The sequence below is a fragment of the Phocoena phocoena genome, chromosome 19, assembly GCF_963924675.1.
Source record: "Phocoena phocoena chromosome 19, mPhoPho1.1, whole genome shotgun sequence".
Lineage (NCBI taxonomy): Eukaryota > Metazoa > Chordata > Mammalia > Artiodactyla > Phocoenidae > Phocoena > Phocoena phocoena.
In genome coordinates this window covers 55,270,713-55,298,148 of record NC_089237.1, presented here as the reverse complement: position 1 = coordinate 55,298,148, position 27,436 = coordinate 55,270,713, and the positions used below count along the sequence as shown (strand labels likewise).

The 27,436-nt window shown below is 52.0% G+C and overlaps 1 protein-coding gene across 2 annotated transcripts; it reads left to right on the top strand.

The window, feature by feature from the left end:
- Positions 1 to 311: 311 nt before the first annotated feature.
- ELAC2 (elaC ribonuclease Z 2) lies at positions 312 to 26,746 on the top strand. 2 transcript variants are annotated; one of them, XM_065896873.1, is made up of 24 exons: positions 312 to 544; positions 1,070 to 1,120; positions 1,249 to 1,319; positions 2,059 to 2,123; positions 3,337 to 3,394; positions 4,133 to 4,207; positions 5,492 to 5,599; positions 6,830 to 6,888; positions 18,367 to 18,425; positions 18,514 to 18,586; positions 19,162 to 19,274; positions 19,477 to 19,572; positions 20,364 to 20,502; positions 20,578 to 20,663; positions 21,828 to 21,946; positions 22,881 to 22,977; positions 24,049 to 24,187; positions 24,414 to 24,452; positions 24,611 to 24,720; positions 25,029 to 25,128; positions 25,240 to 25,360; positions 25,499 to 25,577; positions 26,035 to 26,179; positions 26,528 to 26,746. In XM_065896873.1, the coding sequence occupies exons 1-24, from the start codon at positions 312 to 314 to the stop codon at positions 26,744 to 26,746; spliced, it is 2,454 nt and encodes an 817-aa protein (XP_065752945.1). The 2 variants fall into 2 exon arrangements, with proteins under 2 accessions (XP_065752945.1, XP_065752946.1); XM_065896874.1 differs by lacking the exon at positions 5,492 to 5,599 and having other exon boundaries at positions 4,133 to 4,201.
- The last annotated feature ends 690 nt before the right edge of the window (positions 26,747 to 27,436 follow it).

Sequence of the window (27,436 nt, the reverse complement as noted above, 5' to 3'; positions counted from 1 at the left end):
CCGGTCCTGCGCTCCCAGAAGCCCCGCCCAGGCGAGGGAAGATTTCCGGAAAGAATTGACGCGGGGAAGCCGGAAAGAGACCAGGGGCGGGGCCGTTCAGGGCGCTCTAGCATTCCTCCTCTCTATGGCCACCGCCAATTGACACGTCCGGAGCGACGAGGCTCCTCCCTATTGGACGCGCGGCCTCGCGTAGGCGGGCGGCCCGGCTGGCGGCGCGCTGACTGGCTGGGGCGCCACGCGGGGGAGGGGCGGCGCATGGGGCACGCGGAGCAAGACCGCCGGCTGCGCCCAGGAGCGGGAGGAGGGGGCGCATGTTGGCTCTGCGCTCGCTGCTGGGGCTGCGGTGCGCGGCCGGGCGTGCCATGTCTCAGGGGCCGACTCGCCGGCCGCGGCCGCCCAAGGACCCGCTGCGGCACCTACGCACGCGGGAGAAGCGCGGCCCGTCGTGGGTGCCCGGGGGCCCGAACACCGTGTACCTGCAGGTGGTGGCGGCCGGCGGCCGGGATGCAGGCGCTGCGCTCTACGTCTTCTCCGAGTTCAACCGGTCAGTGAGCCGCGCCGGGGTCCGGCCGGCCCAGCGGGTCCCCTGGCCAAGCCCCGCCCCGCAGGCCGCAGTGCTGAGCGCCCAGAGCATCGGGGCCCCTTCCTGGGCTTGGTACCCCGTCTATCCCCCCCTTCCCAGTGTGGATGCGAGAGCCTAGATCCCCGCTGACCTTTAGACAGACTCGGGTATAAGCGTTCCCTTCCGAAGCCTCGGCCCCGAGCCCCCTCCCGTGCACCCCAGGACCAGGGCCTCCTAGTTCGTGTTGGGGGTGGGCAGGCCTGCGGAGGAGGTGATGGGGAAAGGACGCATCTCGCCCCAGTTCGAGCCTACTCAGGCCCCAGATCCGTCCCTGCCTCTGCTGAGGAGGGTTCAAACCCCAGCATCCCAACAGCAGAAATGCGGTTGGTAGCACAGCACGTGTTTTTAGTTGTTTTCCCCTGTGGTGTACAACAAAGCATATAAACGGTGGCAGAGGTTTTACAGAACCGAATCTAATGACTCTCTGGTGTAATGTTCGTCCTTTAGGTATCTCTTCAACTGCGGGGAAGGCATCCAGCGACTCATGCAGGAGCACAAGTGAGCCAGCCATTTTCCTGCGGGGTGGGGAATGACTCTGCGGCTTTGAGGCAGGAGGGTTGTTACGGCAGGAGAATGGGTCCCTGGTCCTTCTGTTTTGTCCTGCTCCAGCGCTTTCTTTTTCTTAGGCTGAAGGTGTCTCGTTTGGACAACATATTCCTGACCCGAATGCACTGGTCTAATGTCGGAGGGCTGTGTGGTGAGTATATTCTTTCCCAGGTCAGGGGCTGGGGGGAGGTGTCTGGGATTTTAACCTGCCTGGCCCTTTTTTTGCCCGACTTTGGAATCCAGGGGCTCTGGAATACTTTTTATGCCGGCCCCGTCAGCTGCAGCAGGGAGAATCAAAAGCTGACTCAGAAAAGTAGATTTTAAAGTAGATGCTGCCTGCAGGTGTTAACCATCCACCTCATTTATTGAGTTGCTGGACTGGAGGTGTGGGACAAACTGGAGCGTGTGGGGATGCTGATTGCAGTCAATATATCAGTATTCACCATTGAGACCGTCCCCTCGCTACACACAGATGCCCAGTGTCCAGATTACCCCCTTGTTTATGCCCATCAATTAGAAGGATCGAGATTGTTTTGCCACCAGATTCTGTAAGGTCTGTGGAGCAGGTAGGAGGGAGTGGAGGCTGAACCAGTCTCATTCCCAGAGCTGAGACTCAGGTGAGGCCAGGAAGCACCCAGGGTGCGGAATCTGTGGCCTGCCTCTGACTTGGCATGATTTTGCACCCGAGGTACCTCACCCTAGTATCAGGTCCTGCCCGTTCTGGAGGCATTTGAGTGATGGCCGGTGTCCCTTGTAGGTCTAGCCAGCATCCCTTCTGCTCTACACATGCACAACAAGCAGAAAACCAGCAAGTGGAGTAAGGAGTGCGCCTCCTGGCCGCAACTACGGGTCAGGGTGATGAGAGGTCTGATTTTATTCGTCCCTTTTAGGAATGATTCTTACCTTAAAGGAAACCGGGGTTCCAAAGTGTGTGCTCTCTGGACCTCCACAACTGGTGAGTCTCTCCTGACTCAGCTGTCAAAGCTAAGCCCTCCAGTTCAATGGGAGTAACAAGGGTTTCCAATTTTACAAATCAGCCTTCTGCCCTCCAGAGTTAATTGACGTTGGCATAAATACTTTGCCTTTCGAGTTAAAGACACCTGAGTCCATAAACCTTATTAACTCTGTGACCTTGATTGAGTTACTTTCCTTTCTGGAGCCTCAGTGTCTTCATCTGTGAGATGGTTTGCAGTTGTAAGGATTAAACGAGGTAACACGCAAGACACTCATTCTTTATCAGGTGTTTCACGCCATATGGACACAACAGATGTCAGCTTTTATCCTTATTTATTACATTTCAGACATCTTCGTCCCTTCCCAGCCAGCTAAGGACACTGTCGAGAGGTTGTGTACACATTGTTAGCGTAAGGGTTCGCTTCCCAGGTGCTAGGGTAAAAGGCCAGCCCTGTAAAGTGTGTCCCCAGAATAATGCTGCATGGCCGTCCCTCTGTCTTCTTCTCGTTGGTCTGTCCCTACACCTTCTACTGCCATTGCTTCCCATGTCCAATCCTGCCCTCCTGTGACCGTCCAGCACTGCGGCCAGAGGGACCCCTCCCAAGCGGAACCGCAGGCGGGTCACTTCATCCTAAAACACTTCAAGGGTCTTTGTTGTACACACAGTGCAAACGCCTTCACGTGGCCCACAGGTCCTGTCGGCCCAGGCCCTCGCCGGCCCTGGCATCTGTGCCCTGGTCACCAGGCGGGGCTGCGGGCCGGCTTTTAGCTCTTCACGGAAGCCCCTTCCTGTCTCAGGCCTTCGTCCACGCACCAGTTCCCCTCTTGCCACGCCTGTGTCCTTCTTTCAGGGCTCACCTCAAAGGGTGTTTGCTCAGGAGCTGCCCCTGGCTCTCCAGATGGGTCGGATCCCAGCTCCCCGCGTTTTTCATATCTGCAGGTCCCTCAGCACCACGGCTGCTGGTTGTCACTTGTATTGTTTCTGTCTCCCTCTGGATTCTTAAGTTCCGTGAGGGCAGGGACCCCATCTTTTCACTGCTGACCCCTTGGCATCTAACATGTGGTGGACACTCAGTAAATATTTGTACGAAGGAAGTTCAAAGTACTCTGTGAACTGTGTTTTATGTCGGTACCTTTGATGCCTCTCGTGTACTTGGACGTGTTGCTGTGTCCTCCTGTGCAGCCATAACTGCTCACTTCTTTTTCTTTCTTAGGAAAAGTACCTGGAAGCTATCAAAATATTTTCTGGTCCACTGAAAGGAATAGACCTGGGTATGTCCTTGATTATGACTCATTGCCATTTCTGTCTCATATGTCCCCGTCTCTCAAATCAGAATCCATAGAAGCTGACGAAATTAAACCTTAAAGTCAAACGCTTCATCCACGTGAGATGAATTTTTAAACTATCCCTTGCTGCGCCCTCACCTCCCACTTCTCCCCAGACACGGGCAGGGGAGGCAGGAGTGAGTTAAAAGCTGCTGCGTGCTGGGTGGGGGTCTCCCTTGGGGCCCCGAGGCTCCGCCCTGGCCCTACAGGTGGTTCTCGTCATCGAGTGGCCTTGGGTCCCTTGTAGTTAGAAGGGCTGTGAGCGGCTGACTGGGCGGGAGGCGCGTGGCCGCTTGATGGGAGGAGGCCTGGCCGATGTGCCGGCAGAGCCCGGTGCGTCTCTGGCTTGTTCTTCTGTAGAAACACTAGTACTTCATTTCAGAATGTGTCCCGGGCCTCGCGATGCCGAGCGTTTGCCTGTGTCTCTCACGTTTAAGTCTCGGCTTCGTGTTTATTTTAGCGGGTTATCGCCTGTGATCGTCGTGTGTCTTCTCCCGTGGCTGACCTAAATATTAGTGGCTGATGACAATATGTTTTCGCCGTTTCCCTAAACGCTTCGGTTGACTCAGAAATTCTGGCTTTAGCACAGACTCCCGCCAGAGTCGTGGGCAGCGATGCGGGCTTGATCCTCACGCCTCCCTCGTTCGCTGCTGCAGTCACTGTCCTGTGGTCTTTTCCCCGCAGCGGTGCGACCCCACTCCGCGCCGGAGTACCAGGACGAGACCATGACCGTCTTCCAGGTCCCCATCTACAGTGAGTGTGAGGCTGCGATTCCCAGGAGTGGGAGGACGTGGGTCCGGCGTCAGGAAGGCAGGTGGCAACAGAAACTGCCGATCACTGGCCTGTGTACCTGGCTTTGTGTTCTGAGCACGATTAGGAAGTTTATCCGAGGAGTTCCTGCCCTGAAGGAGCTTATGACCTTGAGGACAGACGCGTTTACCTCGTATGTAACGATCGTGATTGCACTTTGGGGCGTCAGGTAATCAGGCTGTGCCCTCAGATCTGCCCGTTTATCGCCAGGGATCATTGCCACAGGTGTGGGCGCCCTCCTGGGATGCAAGGGCTTGGAGAGGTGGGCACAGGCGAGCCTTGTTCGTAAGCGGCAGCGGCAGCCCGGCTGGCGGTCAGAAGGGCTCGAGGGCCTCCTCAGGCCCCGGGGCCTGACGTGTGGTCCTGACACGGAGACAGGCAGGCTGCAGGCGAGGCACTGCTGCGTCCGTGCCGCCCTGGGGTCTGGCTGACGCTCTGCGTCGGTCTCCCGACTGTGGGCGACGTGCAGGGCCGGCTCCTCGCCCGTCACCTGGTCTGAGCTTGCTGCGTGCAGAGGGGGGCAGACCAGCCCGCACCCCCGGCCGGAGGAGCCCGGGACCCGCTGGGAGACGGGCCTGCGCCGGCCCAGCTCACTCTCCTCGCGTGTCCTCCCCCGGCCGCGCCCCTAGCCTGGCGTGCGCCCCACTCCAGCACGTGGCCCCGTACCCTCCGACACGTGCGAGTGATCAGTGCTGAGCCCGCCCGGTGAGCCCGGAAGACCAGGCAGCTCAGAGGGCCGGGCGGGGCGGGGGGTCGCCGAGACCAGCCGCCGTGTGCCCGCCTCTTGGGGCAGGGATTTCTTCCGTTCGCCACACGGCGGCCTGCGGGACCTTAGTTCCCCAACCAGGAATCGGACCCGGGGCCCCATGCAGTGAAAGCATGCAGCCCTAACCGCTGGAGAGCCAGGGGAGTGTTTTTCTGACCTTGACTGAACTGAGTGCCCAGTGGTGCCACGCCTCGTGGCGATGGGGAACCTTGGGCCAAGGTCTGGGCGGAGCGTGATGGCGGTGGATGAAGCAGCCGAGTGCGCAGGTGCTCTCTGCTCAGCACGCTCTCGAGTCCCCGCTGCGGTCAGGCTGGGACCTGGGCAGAAACCTCAAGATGAGGAGGATGGGCGTGTAGCCCAGAGCCAGGCGGGGAGGTGGCCAGTAGAGGACAGGCCGGCACGGTGGGCGACCTGGCTGTGAGCTTGCCCTCGGCGTGTGTCACTCGCTCGTTTCCCTTCCCAACCAGGTGAACAGGTGAACGGGAAGCAGCAGCCGGCGCGGAGTGCAGAGAGGCTGAGTCCAGAGCCGTCTCCAGACCCGGGACCGGCAGAAGGGGAGCAGTACCTGGCGGATGGTAATGGCGCGCGGGCAGCGGCGCGCTGGCGGGGGTGCGAGCCCGTCCTAATCCGTTCGCTGCTTCGAATCTTTGTCATAAGGAAGTTCAGTGTGCAAAACAGACGCTTTTTCTTATCGCGTTAGGATTCGGCTGTGGGGGGCAGGTGAGAAGGTTGTCTTTAAAAGCGGCCACATGAAGCTGTAGGGGCCAATCCGCAGCCCTGGGGAGCCCCAAGCTTTGGCTTCAGTTTAACCAGAGGAAGAGCAGGACCTGGCAAATGATTGACTGGGAGGCTTTGTGTTTCTCTTTTTTTTTTTTGGTATAAAGTTACATTGTTTATTTCGTCATCCAGCATAGATCATTAAGTCTTTACGATTCGTTACAGTCTTGGGATTTTTTTTTGAATTCCCATTTCACTTGTAGCAAGTCAGTGTCATCCCCAGATCAAAGTCCCTTCGTTATATGTGCACCCATCATATCTGCAGAACCCCACACACCAAGAAGGTGCTCCAGCACTGTCAGCAGTGCAGAGAAGCCACGATGAACTTTTCGTCTCTCGTTAAGGCAGCAGTAATGCAAGTTAATTTTTCCCGAGTGCAGAACCTAACAGCTAAGCAGGCAGAACAGTTACATCAACGAGTGGATTTGCACCTTTTCTTCCAGAATGACAGCCTACTGGGAAACTGGATTAAAATGCCAGGATGAGACGTATCAAACGAATTGGGCTGCTTGAGGATGCTGTTGTCCAGGGGTGGGCAGGGTTGATAAGTTACTGTCTCTGCCTCGAGGCCGTGTCTGTCTGAGGACCGACAAGGGGCTGGCCCTCCGTGCTGTCCTTTTTGGGTGGCTCAGGTGAGGGCTGACACACACGTCGTTTCTGCAGGCCTTGTAGCTTTTGTGTTATTTCCCATATTCCTACATTTGTTTGTAAAACACGTTACAACTTACTTTTCCCCCACATCTCTACTTCTAGGTAAATCTAGGTAAAATGTGTCATTTTTTTAAACATTTCACTTGCCATTTTCTGGTTTGCATTTTGCATTTTTGTTTACTCAGATCTCAACACGAGTAGGGAAAAGAAAAGATCTGCTTGAGGAAAAAATACCAGTGTTTCTTTGACCTTTGTATCCGAACAGTTCCATCCATATAAGTTTGTGTGAAGTCAGGTTAGGTATCAGACGATCACCGATCTGTGGCACCTGGAGACATTGCTATTTACCTTGTGTGGTCGGATTTGTTTCTCCTCAGGTGTTGGCCAGAAAATGCACGGCAGGGACCCCTCCTTGGTCGTAGCTTTTGTCTGTAAGGTAAGCACCTTGCTGGACGTTCTACCTGAACATGTGTCTGGTGACCTAAGGGTTTCCGGTGGTTTGAAGGTAGCAGCTCCTACCGTCACCTGTGTTCAGAGGAAACAGTTACCCTGGTTCCCAGTAAACCACCTATGCTTGTATGTACTTCCAGATTCTCTTCCAGCCAGAGTCAGGCTACAGAGACATGTTTCATATTTGGCTGTGAGCCTCTCTCTTGAACTTCAGAAATAGTTGATAAGTTTCTGAAGTTAAAGACTACTTTTTTTTTTTTAGGAATTTTTTTTTGTTTGAAGTATAGTTGATTTACAGTGTTCTGTTAATTACTGCTGTATAGCAAAGTGACTCAGTTATACACATATACATTCTTTTTTATATTTTCCATTATGGTTTATCACAGGATATTGAAGATGGTTCCCTGTGCTATACAGTATGACCTTACTGTTTATCCATCCTATATATAATAGTTTGCATCTGCTAATCCCAACCTCCCACTTCATCCCTCCCCCGCCCCGCACCCACCACAAGTCTGTTCTCTATGTCTGTGAGTCTGTTTCATAGATAAGTTCGTTTGTGTCATATTTTAGATTCCACATATTAGTGATAGCATATGGTATTTGTCTTTCTCTTTCTGACTTACTTCACTTAGTGTGATAATCTCTAGTTGGCATCCAAGTTACTGCAAATGGCATTATTTCATTCTTTTTTATGGCTGAGGAGTATTCCATTGTATGTATGTACCACATCTTCATTCATTCATCTGTTGATGGACATTTAGGTGGTTTCTTTGTCTCGGCTGCTGTGATCATAGGGGTGCACGTATCTTTTTGAATTAGACTTTTGTCTGGATATATGCCCAGGAGTGGGATTGCTGGATTGTATGGTAATTCTATTTTTGGTTTTCTGAGGAACCTCCATACTGTTTTCCGTAGTGGCTGAACCAATTTACATTTGCACCAACAGTGTAGGAGGATTCCCTTTTCTCCACACCCTCTCCAGCATTTATTTGTAGACTTTTGAATGATGGCCATTCTGACCGGTGTGAGGTGGTAGCTCATTGTAGTTTTGATTTGCATTTCTCTAATAATTAGCAATGTTGAGTGTCTTTTCATGTGCCTATTGGCCAATCTGTATGTCTTCTTTGGAGAAATATCTGTTTAGGTCTTCTGCCCATTTTTGGATTGGGTTGTTGGTTTTTCTGGTGTTGAGTTGTATGACGGTTTGTATATTTTGGAAATTAGCCCTTGTTTGTTGCATTGTTTGCAAATATTTTCTTCCATTCTACAGGTTGTCTTTTCTTTTTGTTTATGGTTTCCTTTGCTGTGCAAAAGCTTGTAAGTTTGATTAAGTCCCATTTGTTTGTTTTTATTTCTGTTGCCTTGGGAGACTGACCAAGAAAACATTGGTAGGGTTTATGTCAGAGAATGTTTTGACTGTGTTCTCTTCTAGGAGTTTTATGGTGTCATGTCTTATGTTTAATTCTTTAAGCCATTTTGAGTTTACTTTTGTGTATGGTGAGAAGGTGTGTTCTAACTTCATTGATTTACATGTGGCTGTCCAACTTTCCCAACACCACTTGCTGAAGAGACTGTTTTTCCCATTGTATATTCTTGCCTCCTTTGTTGAAGATTAATTGGCGGTAGGTGTGTGGGTTTATTTCTGGGCTCTCTCTTTGGTTCCATTGATCCATTTGTCTGTTTTTGTGGCAGTACCATGCTGTTTTGCTTGCTGTAACTTTGTAGTTTTGTCTGAAGTCTGGGGGCGGGTTATGCTTCCTGCTTTGTTGTTTTTCTTCAGGATTGCTCTGGCAATTCTGGATCTTTTGTGGTTCCATATGAATTTTAGGTTTGTTGTACTTTGAAAAATATCATGGGTAATTTGATAGGGATCACATTACATCTGTAGATTGCTTTGGGTAGTATGGCCATTTTAACAATATTAATTTCTCCTATTCAAGAGCATGGGATATCTTTCCATTTCTTTAAATCATCTTCGACTTCCTTTATTAATGTTTTATAGTTCTCAGCATATGTCTTTCACTTCCTTGGCAAGGTTTATTCCTAAGTATTTTATTCTTTGGGTTGTGATTTTAAAAGGTATTATTTTTTTACATTCCCTTTCTGATATTTCATTGTTGATGTAAAGAAATGCAACTGATTTCTGTATGTTAATCTTGTATCCTGCTACCTTGCTGAATTGGTTTATCAGTTCTGGTAGTTTCTGTGTGTAGTCTTTAGTGTTTTCTATATATAGTATCATATTATTTGCAAATAATGACAGGTTTGCCTCTTCCCTTCCAATTTGGATACCTTTAATTTCTTTTTCTTCTTTGATTACTGTGGCTAGGACTTCCAGTACTACGTTGAATAGAAGAGGTGAGAGTGGAACATCCTTGTTCCAGATTTTAGCAGGAAGGCTTTCAGCTTTTCACCATTGAGTATTATGTTGGCTGTGGGTTTGTCATAAATAGCTTTTATTATCTTGAGACGTGGTCCCTCCCTACGCACTTTGATAAGAGTTTTTATCATGAAATGGATGTTGAATTTTGTTGAATGCTTTTTCTGCATCTATTGAGATGATTGTGTGTTTTTTGTCTTTTGTTGACGTGGTGTGTATCACATTGATTTGAGTATGTTGAACCATCCTTGTGAACTTGGGATGAATCCCACTTGGTCATGGTGTGTGATCTTTTTTGTGTATTGTTGGGTTCAGTTTGCTAATATTTTATTGAATTTTTGCATCTATATTCATCAAAGATGTTGGCCTGTAATTATCTTTTTTGGTGTTGTCTTTGTCTGGTTTTGGTATCAGGGTGATGATGGCTTCATAGAATGTCTTTGGGAGTGTTCCCTCCTCTTCAATTTTTTGGAAGAGTTTGAGAAGGATTAAAGGACTACTTTTTCACAAAAAGCTTTGTTTCCCTTCAGATGAATCAGGCCTTTATCGAGGCTCCTTCACCTCTTTTAGTTTATATCATCTTCCTGTAGTTGTTACACTGCTGACGTACTAATTTTGTTTTATTGGAGTATAGTTACTTTACAGTACTGTGTTTCTAGCGTATAGCAAAGTGAATCAGCTATACGTATACATATATCCCCTATTTTTTTGGATTTCCTTGATTTACGTCACCACAGAATTGGGTAGAGTTCCCTGAGCTATACGATAGGTTCTCATTAGTTATCTATTTTATACATAGTATCAATAGTGTTTACATGTCAGTCTCAGTATCCCAATTCATCGCCCCCCAACTTGGTAGCCATACATTTCTTCTCTACATCTCTGTGTCTATTTCTGCTTTGTAAATAAGATTGTCTACACCAATTTTTTCAGATTCGACATGTATGCTTTAATATATGATATTTGTTTTTCTCTTTCTGACTTACTTCACTGTTTGACAGTTTTCTAGATCCATCCATATCTCTACAGCTGACCCAATTTTGTTCCTTTTTATGGCTGAGTAATAGTCCATTGTATATATGTACCACATCTTCTTTATCCATTCATCTGTTGATGGACACTTAGGTTGCTTCCAGGTCCTGGCTATTGTAAATAGAGCTGCAGTGAACATTGTGGTGCATGTCTCTCTTTGAATTATGGTTTTCTCAGGGTGTATGCCCAGTAGTGGGATTGCTGGCTCTAGTGGGATTGCTGGGTCATATGGTATTTCTGTTCTTAGTTTTTTAAGGACCCTCCATACTGTTCTCCGTAGTGGCTGTATCAGTTTACATTCCCACCAACAGTGCAGGAGGGTTCCCTTTTCTCCACACCCTCTCCAGCCTTCATTGTTCGTCGACTGTTTGACAGTGGCAGTTCTGACCAGCGTAAGGTGATAACCTCGTTGTTTTGGTTTGCATTTCTCTAATACTTCGCAGTGTTGGACATCTTTTCATGTGGTTTTTTTGTAAACGGGGTAAGTAAAACGCACCTCTTGAAACTGGCTTCTCAAGTGTCTGCCCTCTTCTGAATTCTTTTGCGATGCCCTACCTGGGGCATTTCTGGAGGACAGGTGTCTTTCCTTGACAGCCCCACAGGCCTTGTGAGTTTTGAGTGCCCATCAGCACGGGTTTCAAAGCTGTTGTTACGGGAAAGAGCCACAAGGCGGCAGCACTTCTCCATGCTCCACTCTTGTTTTTTCTTTTTCTTTTCTTTTAATTTTTATTTTATATTGGAGTAGAGTTGATTTCTTCCAAGGTTGTGTTTGTTTTAGGCATACAGGAACCTGATTTAGTTACACATTGACGTATATGTATTCTTCCTCGGTTTCTTTTCCCCAAAGTAAGTTCTTACAGTGTGTTCAGTAGCGTTCCCTGTGTTATTCAGTAGGTCCTTTTTGAATATCGACTGAATATAACCAAGCTCCTAAATTATTCCCCCCATCTTTCCTTTTCGATAACCATAAGTTTTCTTAGTCTGAGAGTCTGTTTCTCTTGTAAGTTAGTTGGATTGTACAAATGTGTAGATTGCACCTGTAATTGATATGATGTTTGTCTTTCTCTGACCTACTTCACTGAGTATGATAATCTCTCAGTCCATCCTTGTTGCTGGAAATGGCATTAGTTCATTCTTTTTTTATGGCCGAGTAGTATTCCAGCGCATATATGTACCACATATGCTTCATTTATCTGTCATTGGACGATTTGGGTGCTTCTATGTCTTGACTGTTGTAAATAGTGCTGCCCTGAAAGTAGGGGTGCTTGTATCCTTTCGAATTAGGATTTTCTCCGGATCTAAGCCCAGGACTGGGATTGCTGGATCATATGCTAACTCTACGTTTAGTTTTTTAAGGAACCTCCATGCTGTTCTCCATAGCGGCTGTACCAATTTACATCCCCACCAACGGTGTAGGAGGGTTCCCTCTTCCCCATGCCCTCTCCAGCATTTATTCTTTGTAGACTTTTTTTTGACGATGACACCATTCTGACCGGTGTGAGGTGATACCTCATTGTAATTTTGATTAGCATTTCTTTAATACTGATTGATGTTGAGTATCTTTCCATGTGCTTTTTTATTTTTTAATACAGTGTGTGCATAATTTACCTCTTGAAATTGGCCTGTTGAAAGTCAGCCCCGTTTTGAATTCTTTTCCGATGCTTTACCCCAGGGCATTTCTTGAGGGCAGGTGTCATTCACAGCCCCGCAGGCCTTGTGAAGATCGAGCGCCCCTCAGCACTGGTTTTAAAGTTGTTGTTACGGGAAACGGCCACAAGGCGGCAGCATTTCTCCGTGACCGGCTCTGGGTCCCCGGCAACTAGAGCCTGAGGCAAAGTGCTGTTCCTGGGTTGCCAGTTAGAGGCCAATGGGCCAGAAGAAACGCCCCAGGCTTGTGTCTCGGGACTTCTTCCCCTCACCCCTTCCGGCCCGCCTTCAGCCAGTCCCCACTCCAGCGTCACCGCTCTGCCGGGGTGCTGTCTGTCTGCCGTGGGTAGGTGGGGCGACCCAAAGGAGGCGTGGACTCGGAGCTCTTCCAGCGCGTGGGCTCCACCATCCTTTGGGCGCACCCTGCTTGGTTTCGCTGATCATATGGTTTTTATCCTTCCATTTGTTAATAGGAATAAACCCGCCTGGGTCTGGAGAGGGTGCGGGGCTCGTTTGCTGGCATGTCCTCCCTGGCTCCCTTAGCCCTTGGCGGTCCAGCCTTGGGCCCCAAGCCTGCTCGGGCTCCAGGGATGTGACACCAGCTCAGGGCACCAAGGCCTGAGGGGCACAGATTTGGCATTTCTTTTTTTTCTATTTTAAATTTTATTTTTTATTGGAGCGTAGGTGATTTACAGCGTTGCGGGTTTTGTTATCACTACTGTTTTTTCCTCCGTGTACAGGAACTTGATTTCCTTATACATAGACCTACCTGTGTGCTTTTTCGGGTCCTCTTCCCATATCGGTTATTCCAGAGTGTTGAGTAGGGATCCTTGTGCTGTAGCCTGGGTCCTTGTTGATTATTTTATAAACAGGAGTGTGTATATGTTAACCTCAAGCTGCTCATGTCTCCCTGCCCACCACCTTTCCCTTTCGGTAACCACAGGTTTCTCCTCTGAGTCCGTGAGGCTGTGTCTGTTTTGTAAAGTTCATGTGTATCCACTTTTAGGTTCCACCCATGAGTGGTGTCATAGGATACTTGTCTTTCCCTGTCTCACTACCTTCACTTAGTACGATCACCTCTACCTCCTTCCCTGTGGCTGGAAATGGCATTATTTCATTTTTTTCTTTTTAATTGCTGAGTAATACTCCATTATATCTATGGACCCCATGTTTTTTTAAAATTACAGCAGAAATATTGCTGAGGATTTGGGGATTGCTTTGTTTTCAAATTAATTTTTCTTGGAGTATGGTTGCTTTCCAATGTGTGTTAGCCTCCACTGCACAGCAAAATGAATCAGCCATACACGTACAGAGATCCCCTCCCTTTTGGACTTCCCTCCCATGTAGGTCGCCACAGTGCATTAGGTAGAGTTCCCTGTGTTATATAGTGTGTTCCCATCAGGTGTCTATTTTAGACATAGTACCAATAATGTGTATGTGTCAATCCCAGTCTCCCAATTCCTCCCACCCCACCCGCTTCCCCCTGATATCCATACATTTGTCCTCTACGTCTGTGTCTCTATTTCGGCTTTGCAAATAAGATAACTTATACGTTTTTTCTAGATTCCACATATATGCGTTATTATATGACATTTGCTTTTCTCTTTCTGCCTTATTTCACTGTGTATGACACTCTGTAGGTCCATCCACGTCCCTACAAATGACCCAATTTCGTTCCTTTTTATTGCTGAGTGATATTCCGTTGTATATACGTACCACATCTTCTTTATCCATTCCTCTCTTGATGGACGTTTATGTTGCTTCCATGTCTTTGCTATCGTAAATAGAGCTGCTATGAGCATTGGGGTGCATGTATTTTTTTGAATTATGGTTTTCTCTGGGTATATGCCCAGTAATGGGTAGTTCTATTTTTAGTTTTTTAAGGAAACTCCATGCTGTTTTCCACAGTGGCTGAATCAGTTTGCGTTCCCACCAATAGTGTATTGGAGGTTCCCTTTTCTCCACATACTCTCCAGCATTTATTGTTTGTAGATTTTTTGATGATGGCCATTCTGACCAGTGTGAGGTCATACCTCATTGTAGTTTTGAATTGCATTTCTCTAATAATTAGTGATGTTGAGCATCTTTTCACGTGCTCGTTGGCCATCTGTTTGCCTTCTTTGGAGAAATGTCTATTTAGGTCTTCTGCCCATTTTTTGATTGGGTTGTTTTTTTTTGATATTGAGCTGTTTGAGCTGCTTGTATATTTTGGAGATTAATCCTTTGTCAGTTACTTTGTCTGCAAATATTTTCTCCCATTCTGAGGGTTGTCCCTTCGTCTTGTTTATGGTTTCCTTTGCTGTGCAAAAGCTTTTAAGTTTCATGAGGTTCCATTTAATGGAACCTAATTTTCATTACTCTAGGGGATGGGTCGAAAAAGATGTTGTTGTGATATATGTCAGAGCCTTCTGTCTGCGTTTTCCTTTAAGAGTTTTATAGTGTCTGGCCTTACATTTAGGTCTTTAATCCATTTTGAGTTTATTTTTGTGTATGGTGTTAGGGAGTGTTCCAATTTTATGTGTAGCTGTCCAGTTTTCCCAGCACCACTTACTGAAGAGGCTGTCTTTTCTCCATTGTATATATATTTTTTTAAGTTTTAAAAATTTATTTTATTTCTGTTTGGCTGTGTTGGGTCTTCATTCCTGCGCCCGGGCTTTTCTGTAGTTGCGGCGAGCGGGGGCTACTCCTTGTCGCGGTGTGTGGGCTTCCCATTGTGGCGGCTTTTCTTGCTGCGGAGCACGGGCTCTAGGCACGCAGGCTTCAGTAGTTGTGGCTCGCAGGCTCCAGAGCCACAGGCTCAGTAGTTGTGGCGCACGGGCTTAGTTGCTCCGTGGCATGTGGGATCTTCCTGGACCCGGGCTCAAACCTGTGTCCCCTGCATTGCCAGGCAGATTCTTAACCACTGCGCCACCAGGGAAGCCCTCTCGATTGTATGTTTTTGCCTGATTTGTCATAGATTAGGTGACCATATATGCGTGGGTTTATCTCTGGGCTTTCTATCCTGTTCCATTGATATATATATATATATATATATATATATATATATATATATATATCTGTTTTTGTGCCAGTACCATACTGTCTTGATTACTGTGGCTTTGTAGTATACTCTGAAGTCAGGGAGGCTGATTCCTCCAGTTCTGTTTTTCTTTCTCAAGATTGCTTTGGCTGTTGGCGGTCTTTTGTGTTTCCATACAAATTGTAAAAGTTTTTCTTCTAATTCTGTGAAAAATGCCATTGGTAGTTTGACAGGGATTGCATTGAATCTGTAGATCGCTTTGGGTAGTATAGTCATTTCACAATATTGATTCTTCCAATCCAAGCACATGGTATATCTCTATATGTTTGTGTCATATTTGATTTCTTTCATCAGTATCTTAAAGTTTTCTGCATACAGGTCTTTTGCCTCCTTAGGTAGGTTTATTCCTAAGTATTTTATTCTTTTTGTTGCAGTAAGTGGGATATTGTTTCCTTAATTTCTCTTTCTGGTCTTTTGTTGTTAGTGTATAGGACTGCAAGAGAGTTCTGTGTATTAATTTGTATCCTGCAACTTTACTAAATTCATTGATTAGTTTTAGTAGTTTGCTGGCATCTTTAGGATTTTCTATATATAGTATCATGTCACCTGCAAACAATGACAGTTTTACTTCTTCTTTGCCAGTTTGGATTCCTTTTATTTCTTTTTCTTCTCTGAATGACGTGGCTAGGACTTGCAAAGCTATGTTGAATAATAATGACGAGAGTGGGCACCCTTGTCTTGTTCCTGATTTTAGAGGAAATCATTTCAGTTTTTTCACCGTTGAGAATAATGTTTGCTGTGGGTTTGTCACATATGGCCTTCATTATGTTGAGGTAGGTTCCCTCTCTGCCCACCTTTTGGAGAGTTTTTATTATACATGGGTGTTGAATTTTGTTGAAAGCTTTTTCTGCATCTATTGAGATGGTCATATGGGTTTTATCCTTCAGTTTGTTAATATGGTGTATCACATTGATTGATTTGCATATACTGAAGAATCCTTGCATCCCTGGGATAAATCCCACTTGATCGTGGTGTGTGATCTTTTTTGTGTGTTGTTGGGATTCAGTTTGCTAATATTTTGTTGAGAATTTTTGCATCTATATTCATCAAAGATACTGGCCTGTAATTTTCTTTTTTGGTGTTCTTTGTCTGGTTTTGGTATCGGGTGATGATGGCTTCACAATGTCTGGGAGTGTTCCCTCCTCTTCGATTTTTTGGAAGAGTTTGAGAAGGATCAAAAGACTACTTTTTCATAAAAAGCTTCATTTCCCTTCAAATGAATCAGGCCTTTACTTAGGCTCTTTCAAGTCTGTTTTATATCATCTTACTGTAGTCGTTAAGCTTCTGACATTGGACTAATTTTTTTTTTTCTCTCTCATTTTATTACAACAAAGTGTAACAGTCCAGAAAGGTCACATGACCTTGGTGGGTCGACACTGGACTAGTTTTAATATTGGCTAGCATTCACAGAGGCCCAGATGGGTAAACTGAAGTTGGTCAAATGCTATGAAAATGTTATTACAATCACGTGTTTTTCAGATCTGACTAATTGCCTACTTTTAGTAGGACTTTGCATTAAAATTTTATTTTACTCGAACCTGCAGCAAACAGTTGTCTAATCTCCGGTAAGACTACGTTGCTTTTTCGTGAGCTTTGATTTTTTTTTTTTTAAAGCAATATATATGATTTAAAGTCGACTTGGTAAAGTTGATTTTAAAATACATTTGTAATTTTCATCCATTTGTAAAAAATTTTAACACCAGCCAGTGAACACAGTTATGAAAGGTTAGTACTAATATTAGTTGTTAGTTGGAAGACTGTTGCCAGTATAACTTCTATCAACTTACTTAGATAGTAAAAAGTAATATCTATAAAAATAGTTTATATCTATTTTACTTAGATATAAAAAGTACTTAACTTTTGTAAAAGTTAAGTACTGTTGCCCATAGGCTTGTTACTTCTGTGTGTCTGAATCTTTAGGCAGCAGAATAATTTTCTAGAGCAGTTTACGTGGTAATCTTTTGAGTGGCATCGCATCAGTCCTTCCTGAACAGATCACGTCGAGCATGGTGTGTCCTGTGCGATCAGGGCGCTGTCTGGGGGCAGCTGTCCTGGGAGCCGCGTCGCTGCGGGCTGCGTCCTGGCCTCTGGCTCCTCCCACCTGGTGCTTGCTGCTCCCGCTGTGTCATCCCGCGGCCCCTTTGCCCTTTCCTGAAAATGGGCTGCTTCTCGGCACAGGGTTCAGAAGGCGGTAAAGCAAAGCTAGTTCAAGTTCTGGGAGGTGGGAGAAATAGGCTCTGGGTGCGAGGGTCTGAGAAGCTCTTGTCCGATAGGAGCCTGAGCTTCGGGCAGCCGTCTGCTGCCCTGGGGCCTGTGAGCTGGCGTTGGGTTTTCAGACGGGAACAACTTTCTCCACGGGTTGAACTGGGCTTGTCGTGGAGGCCCGGGTTTTGCCGGCCTTAGGCCTGACATTCCTGTGAAACATTAGAAACATTTTGCCTCCATTCAGTTTCATCTGGGTCTGTGGTCACCACAGTGCTTGTTAATGTCGTTATCTGAAGGTGTCATCTAAGTTCTGTCATCTTTGTATTATGTGCTCACGTTAAGCTGTCATCATTCCTCTAGGATAACGTTTTCCAAGATAGAAAATCCTAGAGTCCTAATAAGGCTTTCGGATCCAAACTGGAGACTCAGCCCTAAGAGTAGTGTCCTAAATGCAGGAAGTTAAAAGGAAAAGCAAATAGCTTCTAAAGATCTAAGGAAGAAAATGAAATTCAAATATAAGTCAACCCTGAAAGACGTATTAACATTTTATGCCATTTCTGACTTTTTCCTGTTATTAGGTGTGAAATATGTGGATTTCTAAAACGTTGGGACATGAGTTTTTAAGTACAGAATGATTATGAGGTTTTGTGTTAGGATTATTGGTTTCTCTTTTAACATAATAAGAGAATACTGAGAACTTTTTATCGTAACTTCGTATAAAAGCAACAGCACAGTTTTGCCAGATACATGAAAAGTAGAGGAGAAAAACCATCCACACACTCTACCCTGTCCTTGTCACTGGAATGCCGTGTCACGTGGTGGTTACGTGATCATTTCTGCTGGAATGTGTTCTGGTGACACTCCTTGGGCTGTTACTTGACCTGCGCAGGATGACAAAAGCAACAGTGTTTTCTCCTCCAGGTACTTGGAGGACACGTCTTATGTGATGTGGAAATGGATTGCATTTTATTAGATGTGTAAGGAGTTAATGGGAAATAAAACACCTTGGTTTTAAATCATTCAGCTTTAGTGCTAAACTCAACTGATTTCCAAACGAATGATGAAAACCAAGCTTCTTCATCAGTCGCTGGAATTACATGGAGATCTCTTCCTTACAGCTCCACATGAAGAAGGGAAACTTCTTAGTCCTCAAAGCGAAGGAGCTGGGCCTCCCAGTGTGAGTGGCGGGGACAGCTGGGGGGCCTCGCCGGGCTCGCTGAGCTCCCAGAGCCCCGCCCTCACCGAGGCCTCGCCTCTCGTTTCAGCGGAACAGCTGCCATCGCGCCCATCATTGCTGCTGTCAAGGACGGGAAAAGCATCACATTCGAAGGAAGAGAGGTGAGGTGCCCTGTTGCTGCGGTCTCAGCAGTGACAGGCAGGGGCTGGGACGCTGGACAGAGTCACTGCCTGGGTCAGGCCCCGCAGACACCACTTTTGAGGGCACCGAACAGCTTGGATTTCAGCACGTAGCTGAGCGATAAAGTGGGGTCTCTTGTCTAGGCTTCTGCACATCAGCGCTGGCCATGTGGGGCCGTCTCTGGAGGTTGTCTCTTTAGGATTTGGGGGCCTCCTTATAGGATGGATGCTTCCCCTTGTACTTGAGCTCAGGGTGGACCCCATAAGGGTGGAATTCAGACGCGTGGCCCAAGGGAATGAGGTTGTCACGAGATGTGAGGACGTCAGGACCACACGACCTGAGAGAACCGTGCGTGCCATGCCGGGCCGTCTGGCCACTTCAGGTGTGCAATGCCCTCTGCCAGCCGGCGGCCGCCTGTCTGCCTGTCAGCGGAGAGGGCGAGAAGGGCGCAGGTGGTGGTCTTATGTCGGCGCTTCTCTGGAGGGGGTGATGTGGCGTTAGCAGGTGACTCCAGGGCCTGCCCTGGGAGCACATCCTGACCTCAGTGACTTCACAGATTTTGCCTGAAGAGATCTGCACCGCCCCAGACCCCAGGGTCACTTTCGTTGTGGTAGAATGTCCAGACGAAGGATTCATTCAGCCCCTCTGTGAGAATGCCACCTTCAGGAGGTAAGGAGGGGTCTCTGGGCGGAGAGGTGAGAGCCGAAACTGCTCGGGAAGGCCGGCCTGGCACTGACCTGTGGCTGCCCCTGCCGAGGCCCGGGCCACCACGGCTCCATGCAGCGCCCTCCCTGGCTGCCCGGCCCCGGATCCGCGTGTCCTGAGTTTGCACCACTTGACCCAACAGAGCCCCCTGCTTCCTTCCTCCCAGTTTCCAAGGAAAAGCCGAAGCCCCCGTGGCCCTGGTGGTCCACATGACCCCAGAGCATGTGCTCCTGGATAGCAGATATCAGCAGTGGATGGAGAGGTAGGAGCCCCGGCGCACGCCAGCCACGGTTCCACCGCCGCCCCTGCCCCCCGCCTGAGCTCTCCCTGGGGTTCCCTCCCTCCCTGGATCCTGGGGGCGTCCCCGCTGTGAAGACTGTCCCCGCTTGCCTGGGGCTGGTTTCCTGAGCTCTGAACAGATCCTGCCTCTGGACCATCCCGTGTGTGTTTCCTAAAGAAGAGTCTTGCAAGGATAAAGCCGCAGCTTCAGTTTATTGAACGTCCGTGACGCGTCAGGCAGCAAACACGCTTCATTTCCCTCTCCCGATCTTGCCGACAACCCACGTTCAGTGACCGGGAGGACGGGTCCTACTCTCCTGGTTTCGTTGGCCGAGGCCGGCGCCGGGTGGAAGGACTTGCTGGGGTTGGACCTGGGCGCGTGATGACGTGTGGTGACGCTGCCCTCCCCCGCCGGCCCCGGCAGTCCCTCCTCAGCGCCCGGGTCCTCTGCCCCTCAGGGTCTGAGTGCTGACGCCCATCACAGTTTTCCTCTTTCTCCCCTCGTGCTCCCTGTGCGTCCAAGTCCCCAGCGCTGTACTTGCCCCCGGCTTTCCGGGTGCTCTTCCCCCACACCCAGGGCCTCTGACTTTGTAGAGACGTCGGGCTCGGAGGAGGAGGGGCAGGGCTGCGTCTGGCCACGTAGGGTGACCTCGGTGGACAGGTCGCTCACCCTCTTGAACATTCCCAGTACCTGGCCGCCCCACCCCCGCTGCCGCCCCGTGGGTGGGAGTCTTCCCAGAAGGACACTGCTGATGGTGTGTGCGTCCGTCTTAGGTTCGGGCCCGACACCCAGCACCTGGTCCTGAACGAGCACTGTGAGTCGGTCCACAACCTCCGCAGCCACAAGATCCAGACGCAGCTCAGCCTCATCCACCCCGGCATCTTCCCCCCGCTCGCCAGCCTCCGCCCCCAGGTAGTGGCTCAGCTCGGCCAGTTGCCCGCCCCCCAGGCAGCTGCCCCCCGCGGACCGCGGCTCTGTCTCTTGCAGGAAGGAGGGCTTGCCCCCTGCGTGCCCCTGGTCCGCGGCCAGTGTCTCCTCAAGTACCAGCTCCGGCCCCGGCGCGAGTGGCAGAGGTGGGTGTGGTCTCAGTCGGGGGCGGGGGGGGGGCAGGGCGTGTCAGGCTCGTTCAGGTTGGGGGTGGGGGGTGGGGCCCAGGGGTCAGTAGCGCGGGCTGCTCAGCCGCGTGGTCTCTGCGTCGGACCCGGGAAGAGCCACAGACGATGGGTGGCAGACGGTGGCTGCGTCCCATTATAAGCTGACCTGGGGAGACGGGGGCTGACGGCCGTCCTTTCCTGACAGTTACCTCTGCTAACAGCCGTGTGTGCGTTGTTTTGGAATGTGGAAAATGAGTGAGCGTAGGGTGAAGAAAGTCAGCCCTAATCCCATCACCCTGACACGGCGATGGTTAACATTTTGCATTTTTTATCTTTGAGTACGTGGGGATGTGTTAAAATACACGTCTACACCGCGGGTTCAGGGCCTGACCCGCTGCCAGTCTTTCCCGCGTCATGATAGGCTTCGTAAGGACACTGTCGCCCGTGTTCCAGATACGGGTGTTGGTGCGTTGGAGGCATTTCCAGCTTTTTGCTGTTGTAACGAGACAAGTGCTTTATATAAAAGTCCTCGAGGAGAACCGTGTTCCCTTAGGGTGACTGTGAGAGGGGGGTTAACGGGTCGGGGGCGGCACTGCCCGAGGCGCCTGGTGAAAGGTGCTGTAGCGTTCACCCCAGCCAGTCACCTGAGAGGTGCTTTCTGCCCTGCATCTTTAACTTTTAAAATCTCACCCCTGAATAACTGGAAGAGTCCTGTGCATGCCGTGGCGTCTGTGTCCGGGCAGACCCCGTTCCGGACCACTGCTGGACACCGGGCACTGTCGCGGTGAACGGTTGGGGCCCTTGAGGGGCCCGCTTCCCTCCCTCAGCCCCGGGGGATGCCCGATGCTAGCTGGTGTAGTGAGCAGAGGTCAGGAGGCTGTGCGAGCGCCCACACCGTCCCCCCCCGCCTCTCAGCTCAAAGCCCCGTCCCGCTTTGAGCTGAGAGGTTCTGAGCAGCCGGAACTGTGAGACCCCCTGAGCTGGGAGAAGGTCTGGCGGGCAGGAGAGCGGAGCTGCCCCAGGCCCCAGTCACTTAGATTTGAAAGCACTTTCTGCAGGCGGTCCCCAGGGATTGAGCTGGCTGTGCAGGGTGGTTGCCTGGGGCCGCACGCTCCCCTGATGCCCTGAGATGCCTTCTTGCAGGGATGCCATCATGACCTGCGACCCTGAGGAATTCATTGCCGAGGCCCTGGAGCTGCCCAATTTCCAGGAGAGCGTGCAGGAGTACAGGAAGACTGTGCAGGACGGCCCGGCCCCAGCGGGTGAGCCAGACTGGGACCAGCCCCTGTGTGTCCTGGCCTCTGCCCTCCTGCAGCTGTTCGCACAGCACTGAGTGGAGGGTCACCATGGCCCCGTCGAGCCCCGTGTACCTGTTGAAGCCACTGCTTCTCTGGCCTCCACTTAAGACCACCAGTGCCGGCCCCCGCCCGGACCGGTTAGGTTGGAGGCTAGGTGACAGTGCCCAGGCTGTCCTGGCGAGGCCCACGCTGAGCTGAGTGCGGCGGGTCTGGGGCCTCCTGTGCCCTGGGCAGGGCTGGCAGTCTAGTCCTGGTGTTGCCGGGAGGATCCATGGAAGGTTCTGGCCATGGCACTCACGTTGCTGGGCTCTCACCGCCCTGACAGGAAGAGCAGTCTGGGGAACTCTGGGACCTCTTTCTAGTACTTGGTCTTCCCAGTGTTGTGTTCAGCTCACGAATGAGGCGGAGCAACAAGGCTGGAGCAGAGGGCGGCCCTCCTGGCTGCACGTGCCGTGGGCTTGAGATGGGTTTCTGGTTTGCACGTTAAAGGTCCATTTAGATTACATTCGTAAACGTGCACCCGGGGCCTGTCAGGCTGAGCGGGGCCCCATCTTCAGAATCTAGGCGGCTCTGCCTCTTCTCTGGGGAGCTGGCGCCCCTCGGAGCCACTGCAAAGTGCAACAGGGCCTGTGCCGGGGGTCCCCAGCCCCAGGAGATGAATGCTGACTTGTAGCATGAAAAGGTGGCCTTTGCTATTTAACACTTAGAGCAACTCTGCTGAAGAAAGGCCCGTGGAATTCCTTGATTCTCCTTCCCAGGCAGCGCCGGGGCCCCTCGCCCCAGGCCCGAGTGTAAGGAGGTCAGACCACCAGCCCCTCCTGGGGAGCTGGACTTAACTCCAGGGCTGGCTCACTTCTGACCCGAAGAAGTGAACAACGTGACGTGTGTCTTCGCACAGAGAAGCGAAGCCGGTATCCAGAAGTGGTCTTCCTCGGAACGGGCTCCGCGATGCCCATGAAGATCCGGAACGTCAGCTCCACCCTCATCAACATCAGGTATTACTGCTGCACACGAGGCGCCCGTCAGTGGGGAGCCCGGGCTTTTCTCAGACCCTGCTCCCCCCGCCAGGCTAACCTTGAGGTGCAGCCTGTATGTCCCTGGAGGCCCGTCTTGGCTGGGGGCCCGGCGGGGGTGGGGGGCAGGCGGTTTTCGGCCTCCGTAGCTAGCTGGACTGGAGGGAGTCACCCCAGTTGGCCGCCCGTCACGTCTTCAGATGCAAACCACTGACGTGTATCGTGTATGCCGTCGCCCTGCTGAGGGGCCGTCTCGCTGTGTTTCCACGTCCCTCCTGTGAACCAGTGACTGGCCACCTCCTGCACCCCCATCATCGGTGCACCTGCCCCAGGCTGCTCACGGCTGGCGGTGGGGCAGACCCAGGCCAGGACTCACGTCCACCTCTGTGTCACGTGGCCCCTCACTGGTGCCGCTGGGGTGCGGAGCAGCTTCGGGGCTCCTGAGTTTGCCTGGTGGTGTTGGTCCACAGGGAGGCGGACCGGGGCCGTCTGCGGGAAGCCAGGCTCGTTTTTAAGTTTTGCCTTGTCACCCGGGTGCTGGTGGTAGATGGCTAACAGCCAAATAACGCGTTAAGCGTACTTGGCAGTTGTAAGGGGCACCCCGACAGCAGAAGCGCACGGGTCTGGGACGTGTTTCTCTTGTGACGGAGGAGCTGGCGGGAAGCGGCCCTGGCCTTTCCGGGAGGGCGTTGGTGCAGCCGCTGTCCCCGGGCCGCGCCAGCTAAAGCAGAGCCTCGGGGTCTCCTGGCGGCCACAGCGGCTGTCGCCACGTTCCTTCTCAGTAGAGTCTTGTGGATTTCATGTCCTCACCCTCTCCTTCCGCAGAAACTCTCTTGGGTGCCCAGCATCTGTGTAGTTCTAGGTACGCTCCGTGCACTTCACAGAGCGTCGCGACGGTATTTCGTGTCACGAGGATGGACGTGTGAGACCACCATCCCCTTGACAGCAGCTCCCGCGGGAGGAACTGAGCAGTCCCGGGAGACGGGCACCCAGCCTTGTCCTGCCCTCCTCCCTGAGGGCAAACCATCTCCTCCCAACCATCTCCTCCCATAGCTCCGACGCGTCCCTGCTGCTGGACTGCGGGGAGGGCACCTTCGGGCAGCTGTGCCGCCACTACGGGGACGAAGTAGACCAGCTCCTGGGCACCCTCGCCGCTGTGTTCGTGTCCCACCTGCACGCGGACCACCACACGGTGAGCGGGCTGCCTCCCTCTTCCTGGCTGTGCACCTCCGCCCGGGCCTGGGCTTGTCTGCAAGCCCGGCGCCATGTGCGTCTCACCTCGCCACGCGGCTGCTCGGAGCTGCCCTCGCCCGGAGGCGGGCGGCTGGGTCTGTTAGAGTGCCGGGCACCCAGGGGCCCCAACGCGGGAAGGAGGTCGGGTGTGGACCTGGCTGATCTGTGTCCCTCCTTTTTCCCAGGGCTTGTTGAACATCCTGCTACAGAGGGAGCGGGCTCTGGTGAGTGGTGCAGGACTGGACCGCCCTTTTGTCTTTCTTTGGAATGAGCGCATGCGCACAGACATGCGCACGCGCGCACAGCCGTACCTCGGGCCGCAGCACGCCGTTTTCCCTGCAACGCGCGCCGTGCGCTCGGCGCTCTGATCTCCCCGTTCCAGGTGTCGCTGGGGAAGCCGTGCCACCCGCTGCTCGTAGTGGCCCCCACGCAGCTGCGGGCCTGGCTCCAGCAGTATCATACCCAGTGCCAGCCGCTGCTACACCACGTCAGGTGAGCGCCCGGCCCGGGCCCTGGACGGTGAGCGTGCGAGGCAGGCTCAGACCGCAGGGAGCCGGTGAGGCGGTTCCCACCTCTACACGCTCCTCTGCCTCGACGTGTTTCTCCTCGGCCCGCCTCACGTCTGTTCCCGATCCTAGATCTTTGCTGACACTTCCCCCAGACACAGTTCCGGGGCCGAGTGCCCTCGCTCCCGGCCTCAATGACAGAATTAAATTTTCTTTATCATAGCGATTTGGGGGTCCTCTCCAGTCAGTGACTTGAACTTCTGATTAAATGTTTGTTTTTTAATCTTCTCACAGTATTATTCCTGCCAAATGCCTTCAGAAGGGAGCTGAAGTCTCCAACCCCAAAGTGGAAAAGTTGATTAGTTTGCTGCTGGAAACCTGTGGCTTGGAGGAGGTTAGGGGAGGGCCCGGGCATGGGAGGGCAGGTTGGGGGACAGGGGCGTGTGACGTGGGGAGGAGGGGGCGAGGCGTAGCTGGGCCATGAGCCCATCACCCGCTTCCTCAGTTTCAGACCTGCCTGGTCCGGCACTGCAAGCACGCCTTCGGCTGCGCGCTGGTCCACACGTCCGGCTGGAAGGTGGTCTATTCGGGGGACACCATGCCCTGTGAGGCTCTGGTCCAGATGGGTGAGCAGGGGCAGCTACCTCTGGTCCCCCCGACGATTCTGGCTGTCGTCCTGACTCGCAGCCTCCTCCCAGGGCCCGGGGACAAGTGGGCACCCCAGGCCGGGCGGTATTCTCAGAGGGCCTGTGCTTACGCTCTAGGGAAGGACGCCACCCTCCTGATCCACGAGGCCACCTTGGAAGATGGCCTGGAAGAGGAAGCCGTGGAAAAGACACACAGGTAGCGGAGCCCCCTGAGCCTGCGTCAGCCGGTCCCCGCTCCTCCCTGCTGATGCTGGGCTGGTCTGCTTCCCTCCGGGGGCCCTGGGGGCTTCTGACCCCAGGCAGTTGTCTCCCGAGCCTCTGTCTTTATTTCTGCAGCGCCCTCCAGGCAAGGTTCTGGGGGAGGCGCGGCTCGGGAAAGAACTGGAAATAACGCTGAATAAGTGGGAGGCCGGGGGCGGATCTTGCGCTATTTTAAGGGACGAGCGTGTTGCCCGAAGTCGGTAGCCCCTGCTTTTCTCAGAGGCCCTCACTGGTGGGAGGTCTGAGAGCACAGAGCCTGGGCTCCCCTGGGGGCGGTGGGAAGACCGGCTCGGCAGCAGGGAGCCCCGCCCCCGGGTGTCCGACGGGCAGAGTCTGGGCGGGGGGTCTGCGTGACTCGCTCCCTCCAGCCTCGTGTTGCCCCATCTCTGCAGCACCACCTCCCAGGCCATCGGCGTGGGGATGCGGATGAACGCAGGGTTCATCGTGTTGAACCACTTCAGCCAGCGCTACGCCAAGATCCCGCTCTTTAGCCCCGACTTCAACGAGAAAGTCGGCATTGCCTTCGACCACATGAAGGTGCGGGACCGCTGGGGCGGGGCAGGGCAGGTGGGGTGGGCGGGGCTGAGAGGCCCTCCGTCCACGCGCAGCACGACTGGCATGGGGCCTTCTGGACACAGTCCATTGAGAGCCTCTTGGAGGCCCAGTCGGTGCCCAGAGTGACATCATCTGAGCTTCTGCACAAGCCTGGGAGGCAGTGTCCTCCTGGGTGGTCAAGCTGGGCCTGTCCCCACCGCTGGGCATGGGGGTGCCCGGGTTCTGCCCGGCTGGGCCTGACATGATGGCTGCATCTGCTGATGGGGGCGTGGCCAGTGCCTGGGAGCCGTGATGGCCTCACCCCAGCCTCTGCTTCGTCTTGCTGCGTAGGTCAGCTTGGGGGACCTCCCAACAGTGCCCAAGCTGATGGCGCCGCTGAAGGCCCTGTTTGCCGGGGACCTGGAGGAGATGGCGGAGCGGCGGGAGCGGAGGGAGCTGCGGCAGGTGCGGGCGGCCCTGCTCGCTGGTGGGGATGCGGAGCCCCTGCGGAAACGGGCCTCTGCCGAGCAGCCCCCGAGCCCGCAGAGCAAGAAGGTCAGGGCCCAGTAGCGACGCGGCACTGCGGAGCCGCTGCGCGCTGGAGGCGAGGAGGCCGTCGTCGACTCCGTGCACGTTGTGTCTTCGGTCTGTCACGTGCAGTCAGGGCGCACCCCACTCTGTACCCAGAGGCGGCTGTGGACGCGAAGCCTCCAGGAAAAGCGTCTCCAAGGACGGAACACAGTGAAGGTCGCGTTTGGAACCCGAGTGCTTTGTCCCTGTGCCACCGCTGGGGACCCAGGGTGCCCGGAAACAGTTTGATCGTGGTGAGGCCTTTTGGGACCTGCCCCCAGGGAGACACCACACCTCAGCAGCCTGGTTTTTTGGCAGAAGTCAAGTTGTTTAGACTCACGGCCGTGGTAGGCCGGGCCCGGCCGTGCAGGGGCTCCGGGGAAACGCAAGCCTTCCCGTTGTTCGGGCGGGCGAAAGAGGAGGCCGGTTCCTTGCTTGCCCCTGACGAGAACCACTCACCGCCCTACGGAGTGAGTGCTGAGAAATACCGTGTCGGGTGGCTCCAGCGCCCTCCTTTTTGAGGCTGAACAACACTGAGGTTAGTGTTTGTGTGAAAAGTGAGAGAATTTTTCAAAGAAAGATGCCTCTAGCATTTGCATATTCTTCCCTCCGGGAGACTAGAGAAGGAGCTTGAACGTTTCAGGTGCTGGGAGACACAGACCAAGGACTGGACTTGCCGTGCCCTCGGGG

Excerpts from the sequence above, each read along its gene's own strand:
- ELAC2 (XM_065896873.1), top strand. The coding sequence starts at position 312 with ATGTTGGCTCTGCGCTCGCTGCTGGGGCTGCGGTGCGCGGCCGGGCGT. Across the intron at positions 20,664-21,827 it reads CCCCGGCGCGAGTGGCAGAG|GGATGCCATCATGACCTGCG; the intron begins GTGGGTGTGGTC and ends GCCTTCTTGCAG. Across the intron at positions 24,188-24,413 it reads TGCACGCGGACCACCACACG|GGCTTGTTGAACATCCTGCT; the intron begins GTGAGCGGGCTG and ends CCTTTTTCCCAG.